At 40.4% G+C, this 19,614-nt stretch overlaps 1 protein-coding gene across 6 annotated transcripts in view; it reads left to right on the top strand.

The window, feature by feature from the left end:
* MCTP1 (multiple C2 and transmembrane domain containing 1) overlaps nt 1-19,614 on the top strand; it is a 1,122,980-nt gene that overhangs the window by 1,094,503 nt on the left and 8,863 nt on the right. For all 6 annotated transcript variants that reach the window (XM_082247658.1, XM_082247657.1, XM_082247659.1 and 3 more), the window contains one exon: nt 18,613-18,722. In XM_082247658.1, the coding sequence (XP_082103784.1) occupies nt 18,613-18,722 (110 nt within the window). The remainder of the gene's footprint in view (nt 1-18,612; nt 18,723-19,614) is intronic.

The raw sequence follows: 19,614 nt of genomic DNA, 5'->3' as shown, positions 1-19,614 counted from the left end.
TTGCAGACACAGTCTTCTCTTCACCAAGCATCTGATCAAACTTCTTTTTCACATCTTCAACACACTGTAATGAACCAACGCTTTCTTCCATGCGTTTTTTCATATCCGCTATCTGAGCTTGCAATGTTGCGACTTGCTCTGATAGGTTTTTCTTTGCTTCCGCCTCCTCTTTTAATTGTTCCAGGAAGCCATTTTTCTCATCTTCCATTTGTTTGAGCTTTGTGCTAAAACTCAGCCTTTGACACCTCTCTTCCTGTAAGAGTTCCTGCGTGTCTTGCAGCTGCGATTCCAAGATAGAAAAATCTTCCGCAATTTCTCTAGATTTGCTGTCTGCTTGAGAAAGCTGATTTGTAACATTGTCCAACTCAACCTGCAGTCGGTTTGCCTTCTCTGACAGCTTAGCACACAATCGGTCACCTTCTGACACCTTGACTTGCGATTCCAGAAGCTGTGCCTCTACTTTTTCCCTCTTATGTTCACAATCTCCTTTTCCCTGCATAAGAGCCTTCACCTCATTGGCTAGCATCTGGGAATAAGAATGTAATTCTGCCACACAGGCTTCTTTCTCCTTTAACTGCTGCTGGACACGTTGGGCTTCCCCTTTCCAACTTTCACAGTCCGCACGCCATTCATTTACCACATTGCTCAAAGTAGTGAGCTCATACACAGTACTCAGTAATTTAGCCTCTCTTTCACTTTTCTCGTTGTCGCTGAGAGACAATGTCGTTTTCAGAGCGACATTCTGTTCCTGCGACTCCTGCAGGTCTATTTTTGTAGCTCCCAAAGACTGAAGACTTTTTTCCAGCTGATTACGCAACTCCAACATATCAGCCATACTTTGCTTCTGCAAAGTCTGAATTTCACTTTCCTTTTCCATGAGGATGGTATCTTTCTCCATTATAGTCTCTCTGCGTTTTTGCAACTCGACCAAAAGAAGAGCAGTGGATTCTTCCCACTGTAACACATGAGACTTGAGTAGTTCATTCATTTCCTGCAAGTTTCTATGCTCCATTTTAAGCAATTCCAAGGCTTGTTCCTTTTCTTCCATTTTCCGTTGCAAGGCATCCAACTCAGCCCTGCACACATACTCGGTTTCCTCCAAACCGATGGCCTCCATTGGCTGCTGGCGTCTCTGTTTCCAGCCTGCCATGCTCTCTTGATGAGCCTTTTGTTGAGCTGCAAAGCTCTGCTGAAAATCCGCATTTGCCTGCTGTTGAGCTGCATTTGCTTGCTGTTGAGCTGCATTTGATATAATCAGATGTTTCAACATCTCCTCCATTTTGAGTTTACTTTTCATCTGAGCACACTGCGTCTCCATAGCGGTTTCATCAGTGTTGCTAGGGACAACAACCTTCCTCTTTAGTAGACTCTCTTTAGGCATGGATGGGGCTGGTTCAGACGGCAACATCCCCTCCATCCATAGAATCCGGTCTCTCATTTCATCTATCTTTGCATTCTTCAGGCGTTTTGAACGCCCCATCTTCAATAACTCCACAAACAAATTTTTCACAGTCCAGCAAAAATTTTTCAGACCACTGTCTCTTTAACACATGTAGTTTTTCTCTCTCTCTTGCAAGATCTCTTTTCCTGCACACACAGTTTGTGCAGTCACTTGCACCAGACACAACAAAGTTCATCAAATAATTTTGAGACCGCTGTCTCTTTAAAACACTTTTTTTTTTCTGTCAGGATCTTCTCTCCTGCACACATAGATTGTGCAATCTCATGCACCAGATAAAGTTCATCAAACATTTGTACTTCCTTGCAGGGATCTCTGCTTATGCCCACTGCATACCTCCACCATATGTGAGGGATTAGCTCGGTGGCGGGTGTGGATGACCCCTTGGGGGGTGCGTTTTCCCAGAGAGGTAGCCGACAAGTGCTTGCAAACAAACAGTGTGGTTTATTAAATGGTGTTTTCTTCACCAGGCTGTATGCAGCAAAACATCCAAAATAAAATAAAACAGAAAATAAATCCTTGCCTCTGTGGGCGGCTACCTTCTCACAACTGGAACCTGCCTAAGTGTCTGTCTCCAACCTACCGTCGGGCAGACTTCCTTGTCCTACAGCGGACACTCAATAGTCCTTTTATTTCTTTCACATCAACAGTTCGTCTTCTCACCTTTGAGACGTATTCACCCTTGGTTACCGTCCCGGGCACACATCACTCCGGGGGGTCTTCTCCCAGGCCCACACATCCTGTCGGGAGGCACACGCTGACTGTTCTCCTGCTCCCAGCCCACATGGCTTCAGGACACAGCTTCTGGAGGCAGTAAACAATAGGAATTTCTCTGAACAAATTATAGAGCCTTAACTCCCTCATTCTGAACAGGTGAAGGCCTTTCAACTTCCTGCTGGCTAGCTCTGTAGCCAACACCCTAAATTAATTAATGGACTTCTCAATCAGGTGGAAATGTATCTCCTTCCTGTGACTACATTCCCAGATTTAGCTGACTTCCTGTCACAATACACACATATATATATATATATAATATATAACGCATGAATTATAATCTAATCAATAATATAATTTTATTATATATACTATATATTATATAATAAAATTATATTATTGATTAGATTATAATTCATGCGTTTGTGTTTCAAATTTATCACATCTGGGATGTCTACTAGACTCTTGTTTTGGTCAGGTTTAAGTCAGTAATTACAAAGAATTGTAGGCCTATAATACATAACGCCAAATTTCCATGAAAAAAATTGTACCACTTTTGGTACAGAATTCCTGACATAATCATACCGCCAGGGAGGTTAATGTGTACACTCAACTGTACATTATGTCTTTATGGCAGCACACAGCTTGAAGAGTCATTGTGGTGGAAGAGGAGGTATTTGATATGTGTGAGATGTACTCTATGTACACACATCCGCAAATTCAAAGGCTGTTGCAGGATTTACTTGATACTGTGCCATCTTTGGCTGAGCATCTTACTCAAGGTAGTAGATTCTGAGCCCAAATGATGCATGAACAAAGATGGCTATAGTCGTCTAGGTAGAATGTAGGATAAGGTTATTGTCTGTAGAAGTACTGTACGGTAATTATACATCTAAGTGTTATACTTACCCATTAATTAGGGTGGATGATTTGCAAAGAAGGCTAAGGGAAATCACAAGATTCTTGGCAGCCCAATTAACATACACAGCTTTTATCACTTTCACTGAAGTCTCCTGAATGATGGTTTACTTAGTAAATCCAAGTACTGTACATAAAGTCATCTGTAGCACACCCGGGGGTATCATTTCTGTTAAAAATCATGCAGTATGTGCTTGTACAGGAAAGACAGCATTTTTAGCATCTTTCTAGGGAAACAACAGCTGTAAATATGGACCAGGTTGTTTGTCTTATTATGGAAGAAAATACAAAGCAGAACTTTATTGGCTTAAAAAAATAGAGACTTAAGGCTCTGATCTCCTGTGTACACTGATTTAACGTAATGGTGATGGCAGGATACTTATCATGTGGACGGAGTATATTCTTACTGAGCTTTTGTGACTAGTCCCAAGCAATATGAAATAAAATGTCAGAAAAAAACTTTCAAGTGGAAAGAAAACCTCCAAGAGTATTTTTGTCTTCACAAATCATGAACGCTGACCTCTTATCTATGTGAGCTTGTCTATGGTAATAATGACTTCAAACAATCCAAGTACCAGGGGGCGAACAGGGCCATGAGGACAAATCTCTGACAATGCTGGGATTTGTGAGAATATAAAGCCTAATTGTCACTCACCTTTTAAGTTTACAAGTTTCCTGCAGAACTTAATAATAAAAAAGCTCTCCTGTTCAGAATACACGTTTGTTGCCGCTATAACTGACAGCGGGGTTTAACTGAAAGATGACCCCTTTTTTTTTCAAGCCTAGACTGGCTGTGTTAAATTATTGGAAGAGATTTTTAAATCTGCAAATCAAACAGCTCATCTTTTCTTTTGAGCAGTCCAGCTCAGACTCCTCAGTAGCGATAACACATTAGCTTGTAGCACTTTACTGCGGCACGGCTCCTTTTGGAGGTACCCATGCCCTGCTAATTCATCAAAGACAGCAAAGGGTTCCATATTGCTGTGCATAGATTGCAGGCTTGAAGAAGAGCCCTGGCCAAAGATGTTATTTTTATTGTGTGTGAAGTATGATGGTGCAGGTTAACTGTGGAATTTTATGTTGCTCTTACTGTGTAGATCTAACACCCTGAAGATTGTCTCTTCTAACTGCTCCTATTGTTCTAACCTGGTCAAATATATATCTGTTTCGAGAATATAAAATAGTAAAGATATTGGAAGCAGTGGCAAGAGATTATTGCAGAAACAAAATGCTAGTACATCTTGGGAGCTTTTGTTGTAAAGTGTGTTTGTATACTTTAAGAAAGGTTTGGATGCCTTTTTCCAATGCGGTAACTTTATTATTAATAAAGTCATTCTGCTTTAAAGCAACCTTATCATTAAAAAAATGTAATAAAAGCTCAACATAAGAAGCCACTGAGTACTTATTTCTCGGGTGGGTGATAAGTCTTAACTGCTTGGTCTTAAGCCAGTCATACATGGATCGAATTTTGGCCAGTTCAGCAGGGACCAGCTGAATTTTGATCCATGTATGGGCAGTCGGATTTGTGCTGCTCAATCAGTGCGGCTGGCTATAGGCAGCATCACTGATTAGTGTATTCTGATGGCGGGGAAGTCTCCCTGCTGTCTAAATACAATAATACAGCAGTGAGGATTTTAGTCTGGTTGGAAAAAAAAAAAAAGATTCATCTATGGCCAGCGTTAAGGTATTACAGCTTCTGGCAAAGTCTCAAGCATTCAACACTTCTGGGAGTGTCAGATGCCTGCATCCCCATCTGAATGCTGCAGGTCCATCTGCTGGCTTTACATCACTACTGGACACAGTAGGAGGAACAATTGAGTGAAGTGTGGGAACCAGAAGTTTGGTGCATGTGAAGATTCAGCCCCAGGATGTAGTACTGTTGGACATTGGAGTTACATAGTTACATTGTTAGTCAGGTTGAAAAAGACAAAAGTCCATCTAGTTCAACCAATAAAAGAGAAAAAAATTCATACAATCCCATATACACAATCCTATACCCACAGTTGATCCAGAGGAAGGCAAAAAACCCCAGCAAAGAATGATCCCATTTGTTACAGCAGGGGAAAAAAATTCCTTCCTGATCTCCGGGAGGCAATCAGATATTCCCTGGATCAACTTTGCCTATAAGTGTTAATATATAGTTAAATTATGTACATTTAGGAAAGATTCCAGGCCTTTTTTAAAGCAATCTACTGAGCTGGCCAGAACCAGCTCGAGGGAGTCTATTCCACATTTTCACGGCTCCTACTATGAAGAAACCTTTCCGTATTTGGAGATGAAATCTCTTTTCCTCCAGGCATAAAGAGTCTTTTCCTCTGTGATGACCTTAAAGGGAATATCTCAACAACAAGTTCACTATATGGACCCCTTATGTATTTGTACATTTAGATCATATCCCCCCTAAGGTCCTGTTCACACCTGAGTATTTTTCAGCTAGTAAAACATCCATCTCTGAAGTCTCAAAACATCCAACAAGCAAAATCCCATTCATTTCAATGGCCCATGTTCACATATGAGCGTTTTGTCGCCTAAAGCAAAATGCCTGAAACTCAAAAAAGTAAATGAGCTTATTTTTTGGCAGATTACAAGCGTTTTTGTTAAATGCCAATGCCTGCCTCCAAACACCTGCAAAAAACACCTGAAAAAACGCCTAAAAAACCCCTGGACAAACACCCAAAAAAACACCTGAAAACAATACACTCAGGTGTGAATGGAGCCTTGTCCCCCTTTCCTCCCCCCTTGTCCTTTGTCCTCTGTGTTGACCTTAAAGTGAATAACTCAACACCAAGTTCGCTATATGGACCCCTTATGTATTTATACATGTTGATCATATCCCTCCTTAATCTCCTCTTTCCAAGAGAGAATGAATTCAGCTCCTCTAATCTTTCCTTATAGCTGAGCTCCTCCATGCCTCTTATCAGTTTGGTTCTTCTTCTCTGCACTTTCAGTTCCCCCGATATCCTTTTTGAGAACTGGTGCCCAAAACTGAACTGCATATCAGTAAGTTTGGCCTAACTGTCAGCAAGAAAGGTAAATATTTGGAGGCTTTTATTACAGGGAGTATTTTGTTATATTTTTTAAGCAACAGAGTCACTTTAAAGTTAATTATTCCTGGGAGGAATATGGGGTTACCATTGCTGACCTCAGACATCCCAAGTCCCCCGCGACTTGCCGTGCGATCTCTCGGCTGCTGCGGGAGACTTAGGATGTCTGCAGTCAGTGACCGAGCCGCTGCTTCCTGTATAGTTCCGGCTCTGTCACAGGCTGAGTGACATGAAATGCACTCAGCTTATGACAGGAGCCCTACAGGAAGCAGCGGCTCTGTTCCCTACTGCAGCCACTGCTTCCTCCAGCAGTACCCGCATGACCAGCATTACCTGCCATGCCAGCAGTACCCACCAGCATTACCCACCAGCATTACCAGCCAGCAGTACCTGCCAGCAGTACCCGCCAGCAGTAACTGCCAGCAGTAACCGCCAGCATTACCCACCAACACTACCTGCCAACAGTACCCACCAGCATTACCAACCAGCATTACCCACCAGTAGTAACCGCCAGCAGTAATCACCAGCAGTAACCGCCAGCAAAGCCACCAGCACTACCTGCCAGCAGTAACCGCCAGCACTACCCACCAGCATTACTCGCCAGCAGTACCCACACCAGTAGTACCCGCCAGCAGTAAAAGCCAGCAGTCTGCAAAATAAGTAGAAATGGTAAATTGTTGCAATACGTTTTTTAATAACTAGTTGTGTTTTGTCATAATATGTCATGTCCTTGCTCATACATGTATGAATAAGAACATGACATTTTCTGGCTGCCTAAGTCATATGTGCTAGGGATGCAACTAGCCCCAGCACATACAGTAACTGTAAATATCCCAGCATGTGCAGTGTTTCTGACTCCTATCACCATGACCACTTCAAATCACTGAAGTGGTCACGGTGATTAGAGTGTTCCTTTAATATCTCTCAGAAGAAGTAAACCTTTGTATACTGATTCCATTTCATTTGATAATCCTCTAGTTGTGTCAAATTAGGGTGGGGGGGGGGGGGTTTCGGAGCGGAGTGCCACCTCCATGAAATGAGTTTGCCACATCCCTGAAATGAGTTTTTGCAGGTTGGGATGCCTGTGACCTTCATCTGAAAATGTTTAATGCCAGACAAATATGTAAGTTTGTGAATCAGGAAAGTCAGAGAAAGTCTAAATACTTATCTGCATACGTAGTTTGATTCAGTATTAAAGCAAGAGGTAGATAGAGAGAGGAGAGCCGCTCAGGTGAGGAAAAGTGCTCTGGTGCAGGTCGGATCCGTCATCCAAAGGTCCAGTAATTCAAAGAAAGTGTGACCGCACTCAAGAGAAACTTGAAGAATGAAGTGTAAAATATGATACAAACAGTGCTCCACGTAGACACAGGACAGGTAAAGCAAGAGGGCCAGCATTACAGGCAGATAATTAGCACTGTAGAATAAGGAGGTCAGTAATGATATAAAAAAAAAAATGTTCCCTTTAAAGGCTACAAGACTCAGCTGCTCTGCAAGTTTTCCTAAGCATCTATCACTTTTGTAATATCTGTTTCATCAGTCAGTTGGATGCAAGTTATGCATTTTCTAATATATAGTGCTAATGTGTGAACAGATTAAGGGTTTGCACACAGGAGTTTCTCTGCTTTTCTGCTGACATGCATTTGTATGGCATTTTTGAATGATCTGGAATGCATTGTTTGAATTTTGAATTGGATCATATGGAGCAGTGTTAACTTTCTTTTATTATTGCTTCTTCCATGGATTGAGTTGTGTTGGCTTTTCATAAACACAGCATGTCCTATTCTTCTGCACTTGAATTGCTTTTATTCTTCTGTACAAGTCAATGGGAATATAGTGTGAATGCATGGAACACATATAGTGAATGTATGGAAAATGCTTGGTAAACACATAATAGATGGAGCTAAAAAAGCAATCCATTTCTTTCTGAAAGCACCAAAAAGTATGATTTCTCATGGCAGAAATCGACTTGCTTTTGATTCTTAAACTTGTGTGCACAAGCCTAAGAGATGACAGTCAATTGAGAATCGGAGAATGAGATCAGTATCCTTGTGTGTATTAGGAAAGAAGTGACTTTGTTAGTAATGACCTGGGAGGTACAAGAAAGACTAAAATAAAAAAGAGGTATGTACAGGTTATGCATTAAAGTGTTACTAAACTCAACCCAGAAAAATCAGTCTGTATATGCAGTAAAGCATACTTGTCATACTCATTGTGGTAGCTAAGGGGTTAATCATGCGCATTGTGTAAAAAGGTTGTCTTCTCTGATCCCCCCTTCTTCCACTGTCCCTAATCCATCTGCTTATATGACAAAGCCTTTGGAGTCACCCTGCACATGCTTAGTTTGGTGTGTATTGCTATAGAGTTTTTCTGTCTTGTTTTTTTTTTTTTTTTTTTTTTTTTGGGGGGGGGGGGGGGGTTGCATACGATCAGCACAGGGCTGATCAGCACTGTCCAGACAGAGGGTCAGGGGTCATGCAGCCTCATAAGACAGATAAGACAGTCAGAGAATAATTAAAACATCTCCTACAAGCTTTAACCAGGCACTGATAGAAGTCATAAGACTGCTCTAACTGCAGTTGAGAAAAGGTATTTAGCAGTTTGTATTTACTAAAATAGTTGCATTTTCATGTTCTGTGTACCGTGGGAGACCAGATATAGTGCGGTTTCTGGGTTTAGTAAAGTGTACTCTTAAGTCGGCTTCACACCTGCATTATGCCACACATTCACCACTTCTGGACTGGAAGGATTTACCCCCTTAATGACCAGGCCATTTTTTGTGATATGGCACTGCATTATTTTAACTGACAATTGCTGTACCCTAATAAAATTGATGTACTTTTTTCCCACAAATAGAGCTTTCTTTTGGTGGTATTTTATCACCTGTGTGATTTTTATTTTTTGCGCTATAAACAAAAAAAGAGTGACAATTCTGAAAAAAAATAAAAAACAATATTTTTTACTTTCTGCTACATAACATTCCCAATAAAAAAAATAAAAAAAAATCAATTGTTTTCATCATTTTCGGTTTAGGCTAATTTGTATTCTACATATTTTTGGTTAAAAGAAAATCCAAATAAGTGTATATTGATTGGTTTGCGCAAATTTTATCGCGTCTACAAACTAGGGGAAATATTTATGTAATTTTTTTTTTTTTTTACTAGTAATGACGGCAATCAGCGATTTTTAGCAGGACTGCGACATTGCGGCGAACAGATCGGACGCCTAACTGACCTTTTTGACACTTTTGGGGGGACCAGTGACTTTACTAAAGTAATCAGTGCTAAAAATATGCACTGATATTGTACTAATGACACTGGCAGGGAAGGGGTTAACACCAGGGGCGATCAAAGGGTTAAATGTGTCCCTAGGGGGTGCTTTCTAACTGTGGGGAGGATGTGCTTGCTGCATGAGCACAAAGACCTGTGTTCCTAAATAAGAGGAACACATGATCCTTGTGTTCATAACTTACAGAACAGCGGTCTGCCACGTTTACAATGGCAGACCGCCATTCTGTCTCCACGGGGAGCGACCGCGGGTGCCCGGCGGCAATCGCAGTTTCCGGACCTGCTGATTTGCTTCCTCTGTGGCGAATGAGCACGCTCGCCCCTGCTAGCGATCCCGTGAAGTGACGTACAAGTACGTCGTTTCGTGAGACAGAGCCGACCTGCCGCAGTAAAACGACGGCGGCTGGTCGGCAAGTGGTTAATGTGTGTTGCTTTACGGCACTTTATTTACAATAAAAGGGCTGTCAAAGCATTCCAGCCCACAGAACACTCTAATTTACCCTCTTTCCTAACACATTTCATGATAAAACACACTAAAACATGGTTAAGAGTGGAAACATACATGTCACAAAAGTCAGCTTAGGTGGATGATAGCACAATCTATAGCTGCTATAGAAACACTTTAATGTACGGTATATGTAAACCCAGTCACTAAAACTCATATCAGCTTTAGCATGTTGATATAACTTCAAAAGTAATTTTCATTCTTTTTAAAACAGCAACTTTAATTACAGTAATACATGATGATTCTACCTTAAAGTTCTGCCCCCCCCCCCCTCCAAAAGTTAAAAGTCAGCAGCTACATATATTGTAGCTGCTGACTTTTAATATTAGGACACTTACCTGTCCTGGGGTGCTGCCGCCGCTGCTTATTGCCGGTAAGGGAACCCGCCAGTGAAGCCTTGTGGCTTCACAGCCGGTTCCCTACTGCGCATGCGCAAAGCACACTGCACTCTCTATGGCCTGGCAGCAGGGGACAAAAAGAGGGAGGAGGAGGGGGACCAAACTGCTGACGTACCTCGCTGCGGCGAGGTCCTACGAAAGTGGGGACGGTACCTGTCAAAAACAAGTACCCACTCCCCCCCTGAAAGGTGCCAAATGTGGCACCGGAGGGGGGGAGGAATCAGATAGGCGCAAGTTCACTTTAGAGTAAAACTCCACTTTAAATGTCTTTGTGTAGACACATCCTGTTTAGAGTGACAACCCTCTGTCTCTGCCTCCGTATTACCCTCCTGAATAGTCTCCTTGTCACACGCTCTTCGAAGTAGAGACTACTAAAGGTTATGACCATGCATAGGCATGGCTATCAGAAAGCCCCTGTTGAGAAATGTGCAGAAGGTGTTGGAGTGAGTGCTGGAAGTGACAACAAAATTGCTGGAAGAGATTAGAAGTGCTTATAGGAAAGATAGGATGAAAAAAAAAAATAGAAAAAATTAATAAATATTCTACTATTAAAAAAAAAAATGGTAATTTATTTATGATATGATAAATAGTGCCTTAGCAAACGTAATGTTATTCAATTAGAGTTGTAAATGATAAACCTGCTAAGTATATATTGCCCAGGTAATTATAGGGAAAGTGTAAAGAAAGTTGACACCAGTTTACGGACCTTAAAAAATACACCCAACGTAAGACCCCCATTATGGAAGCCAATGTTTTGTCTTTGCTTAGCATGTGATCAGTGATGGGTAGTGTCATTATGGGGTGATGATCCTTAGCCAAATTTATAATTAGCACACCTTATCAGAAGATTAGGATTCAGCCTTGAATTTTTATGCTATACTGAAAGCCTTACGTATGCATAGTTCAATAATATTTTAGAAAGAATAATGGATTATAGAATGATATTTTCCACTAACCTATGTACTGTTGAAGTAAACAGCTATGAAGCCAAAATAATAACAAGAAAAAGGCTTTGAAGCGCTGAGAGTATGGGCTGTTTTCCCACCAGAACTAAAGTAGAACAAACAAAAGAGTTTGAGAACATTGCTTCTTGAATCTTATTTAGAAGCTTAGCGTGATCTCATAAAGCTTTAGGACTTGTTTTTTCCCCTTGTATCATTTGATGTGTCATAAAAGGTGGCGTCAGAGGTTATCACACTGAGCCAAAATATCTTAATTAACGTTTCTGCAGCTAGTTGCAAGGTGTCTACCACTAGGTGGCCCTTAAACATTACAACATTATTATGTGACAGCTAGTGCTCAGCCTTGTGCAGTCTCTGGCATTTTAGCATAGGGATATGAAAAGACTGAAATCTGGCAGAGAAGAAGGTAGAGTAATTACCCATAAATGTGAAATAAGGAAAACAAAAAAAAAAAAAAAGAAGAAGAAATCAATCCACGCAATATTATAGTGTTTCATTAAGAGCTTAATCTGTAGGGTTTTTTTTTTTAAAGAGGAAAAAAGAAGCAACCCAAGACCCATTGCACATTTTACAAGGAACATGAATTATTACTTCAGATTCCTGGATTTGTCTGTACTGGAGATATTATAGATACCATTTTCTTATAGGTATTCTTTTCTTATCTTATCTTTTTTTTTTTGGAATGAGGTGTTCTGCAGTGTGGATTCAGTTAGTGCAGAGCCTATAAAACAATGTAGCAAACCAGACACTGTTCATTCATGCTTAGCATACACAGGAGAAAACATCTCTAATAATACTCCAGGGAGTTTTATTAACAGAGCGATATTGAGCATTTTATAAAGCTTCCATCATCAAAAATTGAGAAAGAGGGACAACCTGGAAAGGAGAAAACATAAGATGCATGAAGCACACCATGGCAAAAGTGGATGTTTCTAAATTGCACTGGATATTTTGGTGTTGTCTAATGGAACCTTGTTAAATATAGTCTATGCCTACCGACACAGTACACACTGCACACGTGCCGCAAAAATATTCCTTAACTACCACAAGTGAGAGTCTCACAGACACACATAAACCTAAAGGATCTCTAACCGCATAGCGACCGCCCCATGCAGATATTACTGCGGCAGGGCGGCCGCTCTGTGCCAGATCAAGTACCTAGTGATTGGACTCAGCGGGTCCGGTGGATTTTTTTTTTTTTTTTAACAAACATATGTAGCAGGATACATATTGGCCTAATTTGATGAACACATTTGATCTTTTACATTTTTTTTGTTGAGAATATTTTATAGCAGAAAGTAAAAAGTATTGTTTTCTTTTTCAAAATTGTCAGTCTTTTTTTTTTTTTTTGTATATAGCGCAACAAAAAAAAAAAACACGCAGAGGTGGTTAAATACCACCAAAAGAAAGCTCTATGTGTGGGGAAAAAAAGAACATAAGTTTTATTTAGGTAGACTTGGTAGAGCATTGCATGGCCACGTAATTGTCAGTTAAAGAAACACAGTGCCGTATCGCAAAAAATGGCCTGGTCATGAATGGGGTAAACCTTCCAGAACTGAAGTGGGTAAAATAGAATATGGACAAAGAGCTAACACTGTCTGAGTCTATCTTAAAGAAGAAACTCAGTAAAATAGTCAAAAACTATTGGTGTTTTATGGGCAACTCAATGTATAGAGTACAGCAGTCAGCAGTATGTCTCATTATGCCCCTTAAACTTTATGAACATAGTTACATAGTTAGTGAGGTTGAAAAAAGACATGAGTCCATCCAGTTCAACCTGTGTGTGTTTGCTGTTAACCGTACATTGTATACCCCTGTATGTTGTGGTCTGTAAGCTGCTCATCTAATCATTTTTTTGAAACTATCGATGCTCCCTGCTGATACCACTGCTTGTGGAAGAGAATTCCACATCCTTACCGCTCTGACAGTAAAGAAGCCTTTATGCAGTCTAAGATTAACCCTTTTTTCTTCTAGTTTTAGTGAGTGGCCCATGTCTTATTGAATTCCATTTCTCTGAAAAGTTTGTTCCTTATGCTAGGGTCACCAGTTCGGTATTTGTACATTGATGTCAGATTCTCTTCTCCAGAGAGATTAAGTTCAATGTTTGTAGTCTTTCCTCATAGCTGATGTCCTCCATTCCCCTAATTACCTTTGTTGCCCTTCTCTGGACTCTCTCTAGTTCCAGCACATCCTTTCAGAGGGCCAGTGCCCAGGTCTGGACGGCATACTCAAGATGCGGCCAGACCAGAGTCTTGTAGAGCGGGATAAGCATTTTATCTCTGGAGTGAATCCCCTTTTTTATACATGCCAGTATTCTGTTGGCTTTGCTTGCAGCAACTTGGCATCGCATGCCATTGCTAAGCCTGTTGTCTACTGGGGTCCTTTTCCATCTTAGATTCACCCAGAGGTTCTCCCCCCTGGCAAGTAACTTGCATTCGTATTTCTGACACCCAAGTGCATTACCTTATATTTTTCAACATTAAACCTCATCTGTCATGTAGTTGTCCACACCATTATTTTTTCAGGTCTACTTGTAAGGTTACCACGTCCTGTATAGAAGATATTGGCCTGCTTAGCTTAATGTTGTCTGCAAATACTAAGATTGTGCTGATTATCCCATCCTCTAGGTCATCTATGAATAAATTAAACAGGATTGGTCCCAGGACTGATCCTTGGGGGACCCCACTTTTCACACCTGACCAATCTCAGTACTCCCCATTTATCACTACCTCTGGACAGTTTTCAATCCAGGTACTCACCCTATGGTCCATACCTATGTATCTTAGTTTGTACAGTAGGCGTTTGTGGGGAACTGTATCAAATGCCTTTGCAAAGTGCAGATACACTACATCCACAGGCTTTCCTTTATCTAGATGGCAGCTTACTTCTTCATAGAAGGTTAATAGATTTGTCTGGCAAGAACGATTCTTCATGAATCCATGCTGATTACTACTAATGATACCATTTTCATTACTAAAGTCTTGTATATAGTCCCTTATCATACCCTCCAATATCTTGCAGACTACTGATGTTAGGCAAACCGGCCTATAATTCCCCGGGATATATCTTAGCCCTTTTTTAAATATTGGTACCACGTTGGCTTTTTTCCAATCAGCTGGTACCATTCTTGTCAGTAGACTATACATAAAAACTAGGAACAATGGTCTGGCTATCACCTGGCTGGGTTCTTTAAGGACCCTCGGGTGTAGCATGGGCAGTGTAGCCCATCAGCGGAAAATTCGTAGTCAATACGTAGTGTCCTGATGACCTGAATGCAAGTATTCGGCATTTGGGGAATTCGTCCCTGAACGCATACAGCCCTAATCGCAAGTACCACTTGGTACAGTGTCCACCATCTGCATGTTTTATCTTGTCCTAGATTTTTAAAGACTGCTGGTAGTGGGCTGGATGCTACACCTTCACCTCCTGAACACCAGAAAACTCCAATATTTGACACTGAAAGGCCAAACCGCCTGTTTAGTGATCAGGAGGAGGAACACTGACTGGTATTGGTGATTAGCGAAGTTTAGAAAAATGAGGTGAGCTTCAGCTGTCAGCGGGGTTAAAAAAAGTCAGTATTTGTTTGTTAATGGTAGGGAAGAAAAATCCTAGATTTGGTTGTTAATAGGAGGAAAAGGCTCAGTGTTGACACTCAAATGCCCCATTGGAGAGAAAGAGGCAGGAACTGGTAATCAGCGGGAAGGGGAGCATTGCTGCTCGGGGCTCTGGGGGAAAGAGGAGGCGCACTGGTACTCTGTGGAGAGAAAGGGGCATGTTGATGCTGTGTGGGAGAGGAGAACACTTGCACTCTGTAGGAGTGGTGAGGGGGCATTGATGCTCTGTTGATGGAGAGGGGGTGATTGGTGTTCAGTGGATTACTTACCTACTATATATATTATATATATATATATATATATATATATATATATATACATGCTCTGTTTCACATTCTGCTGCCTCCCTCTGCCGAAATGCTAGTATTTATGTCAGGCAGGAGATTACTTTGCCTGACAAAGCAATAACGAGCCAAAGCCAGGTGCAGGAATGGAAGTTCTAGCACCTGACCAGCAGTGGCACAGAGCCCGGATCTTCAGAACATTGGTATGTGGTTAAGATCCCAGGAGGGTCTCATGGAATCCGGGTCTGTTTGAAGGTATGCTTTGCTCTGTTCATATTTTTCCACATGTGACATAATGTACAGGCATAAATCACCAAACAACAAAAAGGTTTATGTTTGTGTGTGTGTGTGTCTACGGCTACAGAGAGTCTATTGAATTTATCTATTCAACTCTGTAAACTTGCAATGAGATAAGTGGATGAGCAAGGAGTAACAACTGTTCTGCACTACTAAACAGAACGGCAGAGTCTGAATTATAAGTTTATTATATTAAGCAGATCTGTATATTTAAAAAAAAAAGCACTAAAAAGAGTATAGTTCCTCTTTAAAGTGGTAGTAAACTGCCGAAAGAAAAACACTGAGCCCCCTGCAGCTTCATGCCATAATGTAATAGCATGCACCACATACAAGCACCTTTTAAAGAAAGCCCTCCAGTTGCGTGCTGTCACTGCTGCCAAGGCTTCCATCTTCACCCGGTCTTCCTTCTGGGTTCTTGGGCTCTGGCCACTTGAATGGCTGGGACCACGATGACATCACTCCCATGCATGCATGTGGGATCTCATGTCATGTGTACACCAATAACACATCCATTTTCAATTCTGTTTACTCTATGTTTGGAAAATGTTCTTATTAATGACAAATGCTCTAGTGACAGGGGTTTTAATTTCATTTTTTTCTCATGTGTTAGGAATATGCCACAGTCAGAGATTTTCCTGTACACTGGATTTCAATTCTTTTTACTTGCAGTTTGCTATTTTATAGCCTCTACACTACTGTAATGTATCTGTAGCAAAACAAACTAGGCATTCATGTGGATCAGAGCAGAGATTCACAACTTGAACCTCAGCTCAACAGATGGAATTATACAAATTTGGTGTCCCAAATCTATTTTATACAACATGCATTCAGTTGACTACTATTTGGAACCATGGAGTCCCATCAGATTGCCAAAGGTGAGGCCCCAATAATACTGAGCACTGAAACTTGGGCCTGAAGTAAAAAACAAAAATAGAGCAATTGTAGAATAAAGAAGTGCACTAATGGATAAAAGGTTTATTATCATTGTGAAATAAATTAATTGATCATGCTTGGTCCAACAGACCATTGTTTCAGAGTGCCCAACAAAGTTTGGTAAATTTTGGTAAAAGTTTGGCAACCGAGGTAAATCTGGGTTAGGTATATGATTTAAATATGCAGCTGTTTATTGATTAGCGTTTTTAGAAAAGACTTTAACCAAAATTGTATAAAAAGTAAGGCAGAAGAGATCTTTATTAGGTAAATGTGAGAGTGAGTGTTATAATTATAGCCATTATGAGGGTCACAAAAATGGCAAATTGATTGTTGGGGTCCCAGAATTTGGTAAAGGGACCCCTGGAGACATATTATAAATACAGAAAATCTCTGTATATGTACATTACCAAAAAATAATCCAAAATATTCACTTAAAGAAATTGTATAATTTACAGCTGGTGCTCCCCTATAGATTTTTCCTTTACTTTGATACATAAATGCCTTGATATTTCTTTTTTACAGTTGTGATGGAAAAAAAGCTCTGTTTAAAGCTGTTTATATTAGTTAATTGCTCCTGTCAGTTTTAGAGCCGGTTCACACTGCCGCGACCTCTAAGTCGCCTCATAAGGGGCGACTTTTTAGCGTGACTTCAGCGCGACTTATCGCGACTTCAGCACGACTTGTGAATTATTTTACGCGACTTATATGATAGACGACTTTGTACGACTTTGTATTTGGCCAATCAGAATATGATGTGTTGTGACCTAATTTCCCTTTCCTGTAAAATCTCTTCACAGACACTTGAAATAAGATAAGGATCCTACTTGGAGGTGACTCCCATTGAAGACAAATGATCTTTTTTTCTGGTTGTCCTGAAACAGAAAAAAACAGAGCATTTTTCTTAGAATTTTTAGTAGCACAGGCATATGGCTCCTCTCCACCTGGGCGTTTATCTTGCAGGCATTTATCGGGCATTTTTGGAGGCAGGCATGACTTTTTTTGGATTTAGTGTCTGGGGGGGTCTAAAAATTGTACCTGTGAAGTTTCATCTCTGTAGCATGTCCAGAACCAGAAAAAAAAGAGCATTTTTCTTATAGTTTTTATAGTTTTTAGTAGCACATGAGTATGGCTTCTCTCCACCTGGCCGTTTTTCTTGCAGGCATTTATCGGGCATTTTTGGAGGCAGGCATGACTTTTTTTGGATTTAGTGTCTGAGGGGTCTAAAAAGTGTACCTGTGAAGTTTCATCTCTGTAGCATGTCCAGAACCAGAAAAAAAAGAGCATTTTTCTTATAATTTTTAGTAGTACATGAATATGGCTTCTCTCCACCTGTCAGTTTTTCTTGCAGGCATTTAGCGGGCATTTTTGGAGGCAGACATGACTTTTTTTTTATTTAGTGTCTGGGAGGGTCTAAAAAGTGTACCTGTGAAGTTTCATCTCTGTAGCATGTCCAGAACCAGAAAAAAAGAGCATTTTCTTATAATTTTTAGTAGCACATGAATATGGCTTCTCTCCACCTGGCCGTTTTTCTTGCAGGCATTTATCGGGCATTTTTGGAGGCAGGCATGACTTTTTTTGGATTTAGTGTCTGGGGGGTCTAAAAAGTGTACCTGTGAAGTTTCATCTATGTAGCATGTCCAGAACCAGAAAAAAAAGAGCATTTTTCTTATAATTATTAATACAGCAGTGTAGCGGCTTCTCTACACCTTGCATTTTTTTGCTGGTGGTTTTGAGGTGGTTTCATTAACATAAGGAGCCTTTTATTAATAATAAAAAAAATACATTCTAAATGCAATAAAACAGACTGCTTTGCATCTTCTTTTCTGATGGACTTCACTGGGTATATTCAGGTATTTATGAAAATGCAACAGGCCAGCAGTAGGAAATAAATAAATAATTGTTTTAAGGTGGGGCATGATTTATTACTCATATTGACAATATCATAATCAACTTTTTTATGCACTAATGCAGTATTTTCCAGTGTGTGGTATTGTCCTTCCTGTAGGTGGGACATTGAGGGACTCCTGTGCAGAAATGCCATTGACTTCACTGTCAGCTACCACAGACAGATACCACAACTCTGTTTTGTCATGCATTTTTGCACTAGGTATCTTTCAAAAGATTCATTGGTAATAGGTTTGATAATTGCTAGAAAATATGTGTTACTTTATAAACAATTTCTATTCTGCCCTTCTACTAGGACTGTGAGAAGAAAGGATTTATGAATAAACTGTATGCCATTCAAGAGGTTTGCGTCAGTGTACAGGGCGTGCTTGATGAAGTGGCTTCTTTGGGTGAGAGGATAAAAAAGTGAGTACATACATGTCCATATTGTAACAGCAGACCATATCCAATACGACTAGTTTATTTCTGTTTTTAAGATCACTTTAAAAATTACTAATGTAATCCAAGTAGGCTGGCAGGAAAAAGACAGAGAAAAACATGTTGTAAAATCTTTGGATTGAAAAAGCAAACAGATAATGAAGAACATTTACAAGATGTGCCTTTGGGTTGCCGAGTCCCAATTTATGAACTTTATCTATTAAAGGCCTCAGTACCACAAAAGCTCTTTGATAATTCATATGTTCAAGCTGGGGTTCTGCTAAATTTCTCTAGGCTCTCATAATAAGGTGAATCTCATGACATTTGCTCAGTGGGAATTACAGCTCCAATTCAAAATTAAATAGTGTACAAAGGAGCCATGTCATTTCAACATAACATGGTAGAACTTAAAACCCTTGCAGCTGATGAATTTTTGAAGGTCAAATTGCCTTCCACAAGTGAACTGGGTGCTCCTTTCTGCCATCCATACCTCTGACATGCATCAGACAGGACAGTAGCAGAGGATTGAAAAAAAAACAAATGTCCACTTTGCTACAACTTATGAGCCACTACTTACCCTGTCGGAGCAATTCTTTCACTATATTGGCTTTCTAGTATGTGTGGGCATGCAATCCTCCTTTTTAGCTTGACCAAAATTTGCTAAACGTAACAACTTTATGATATTAATGAACTAGTATGACTACCAAGCACTTAATGGACTGCATGGTTTGTTGCTGCTTAATATAAACAGGACTTCCTAAGGTCCTATGAAGAATCCAGTAGCTAGGTCAGTCTTCTATAGCTCTTAAGCTTTGGGTCAGCTTACTGCCTCATGGGTTGGGTTCCTCCTCAATGGATTGAGGTGATGATTTTTTTCGTA

Source organism: Pelophylax lessonae, assembly GCF_965119305.1.
Source record: "Pelophylax lessonae genome assembly, chromosome: 1".
NCBI classification, from domain to species: Eukaryota; Metazoa; Chordata; class Amphibia; order Anura; family Ranidae; genus Pelophylax; species Pelophylax lessonae.
The sequence above is the reverse complement of the archived record's forward strand: the minus strand, read 5'-3'. Positions and strand labels throughout refer to the sequence as shown.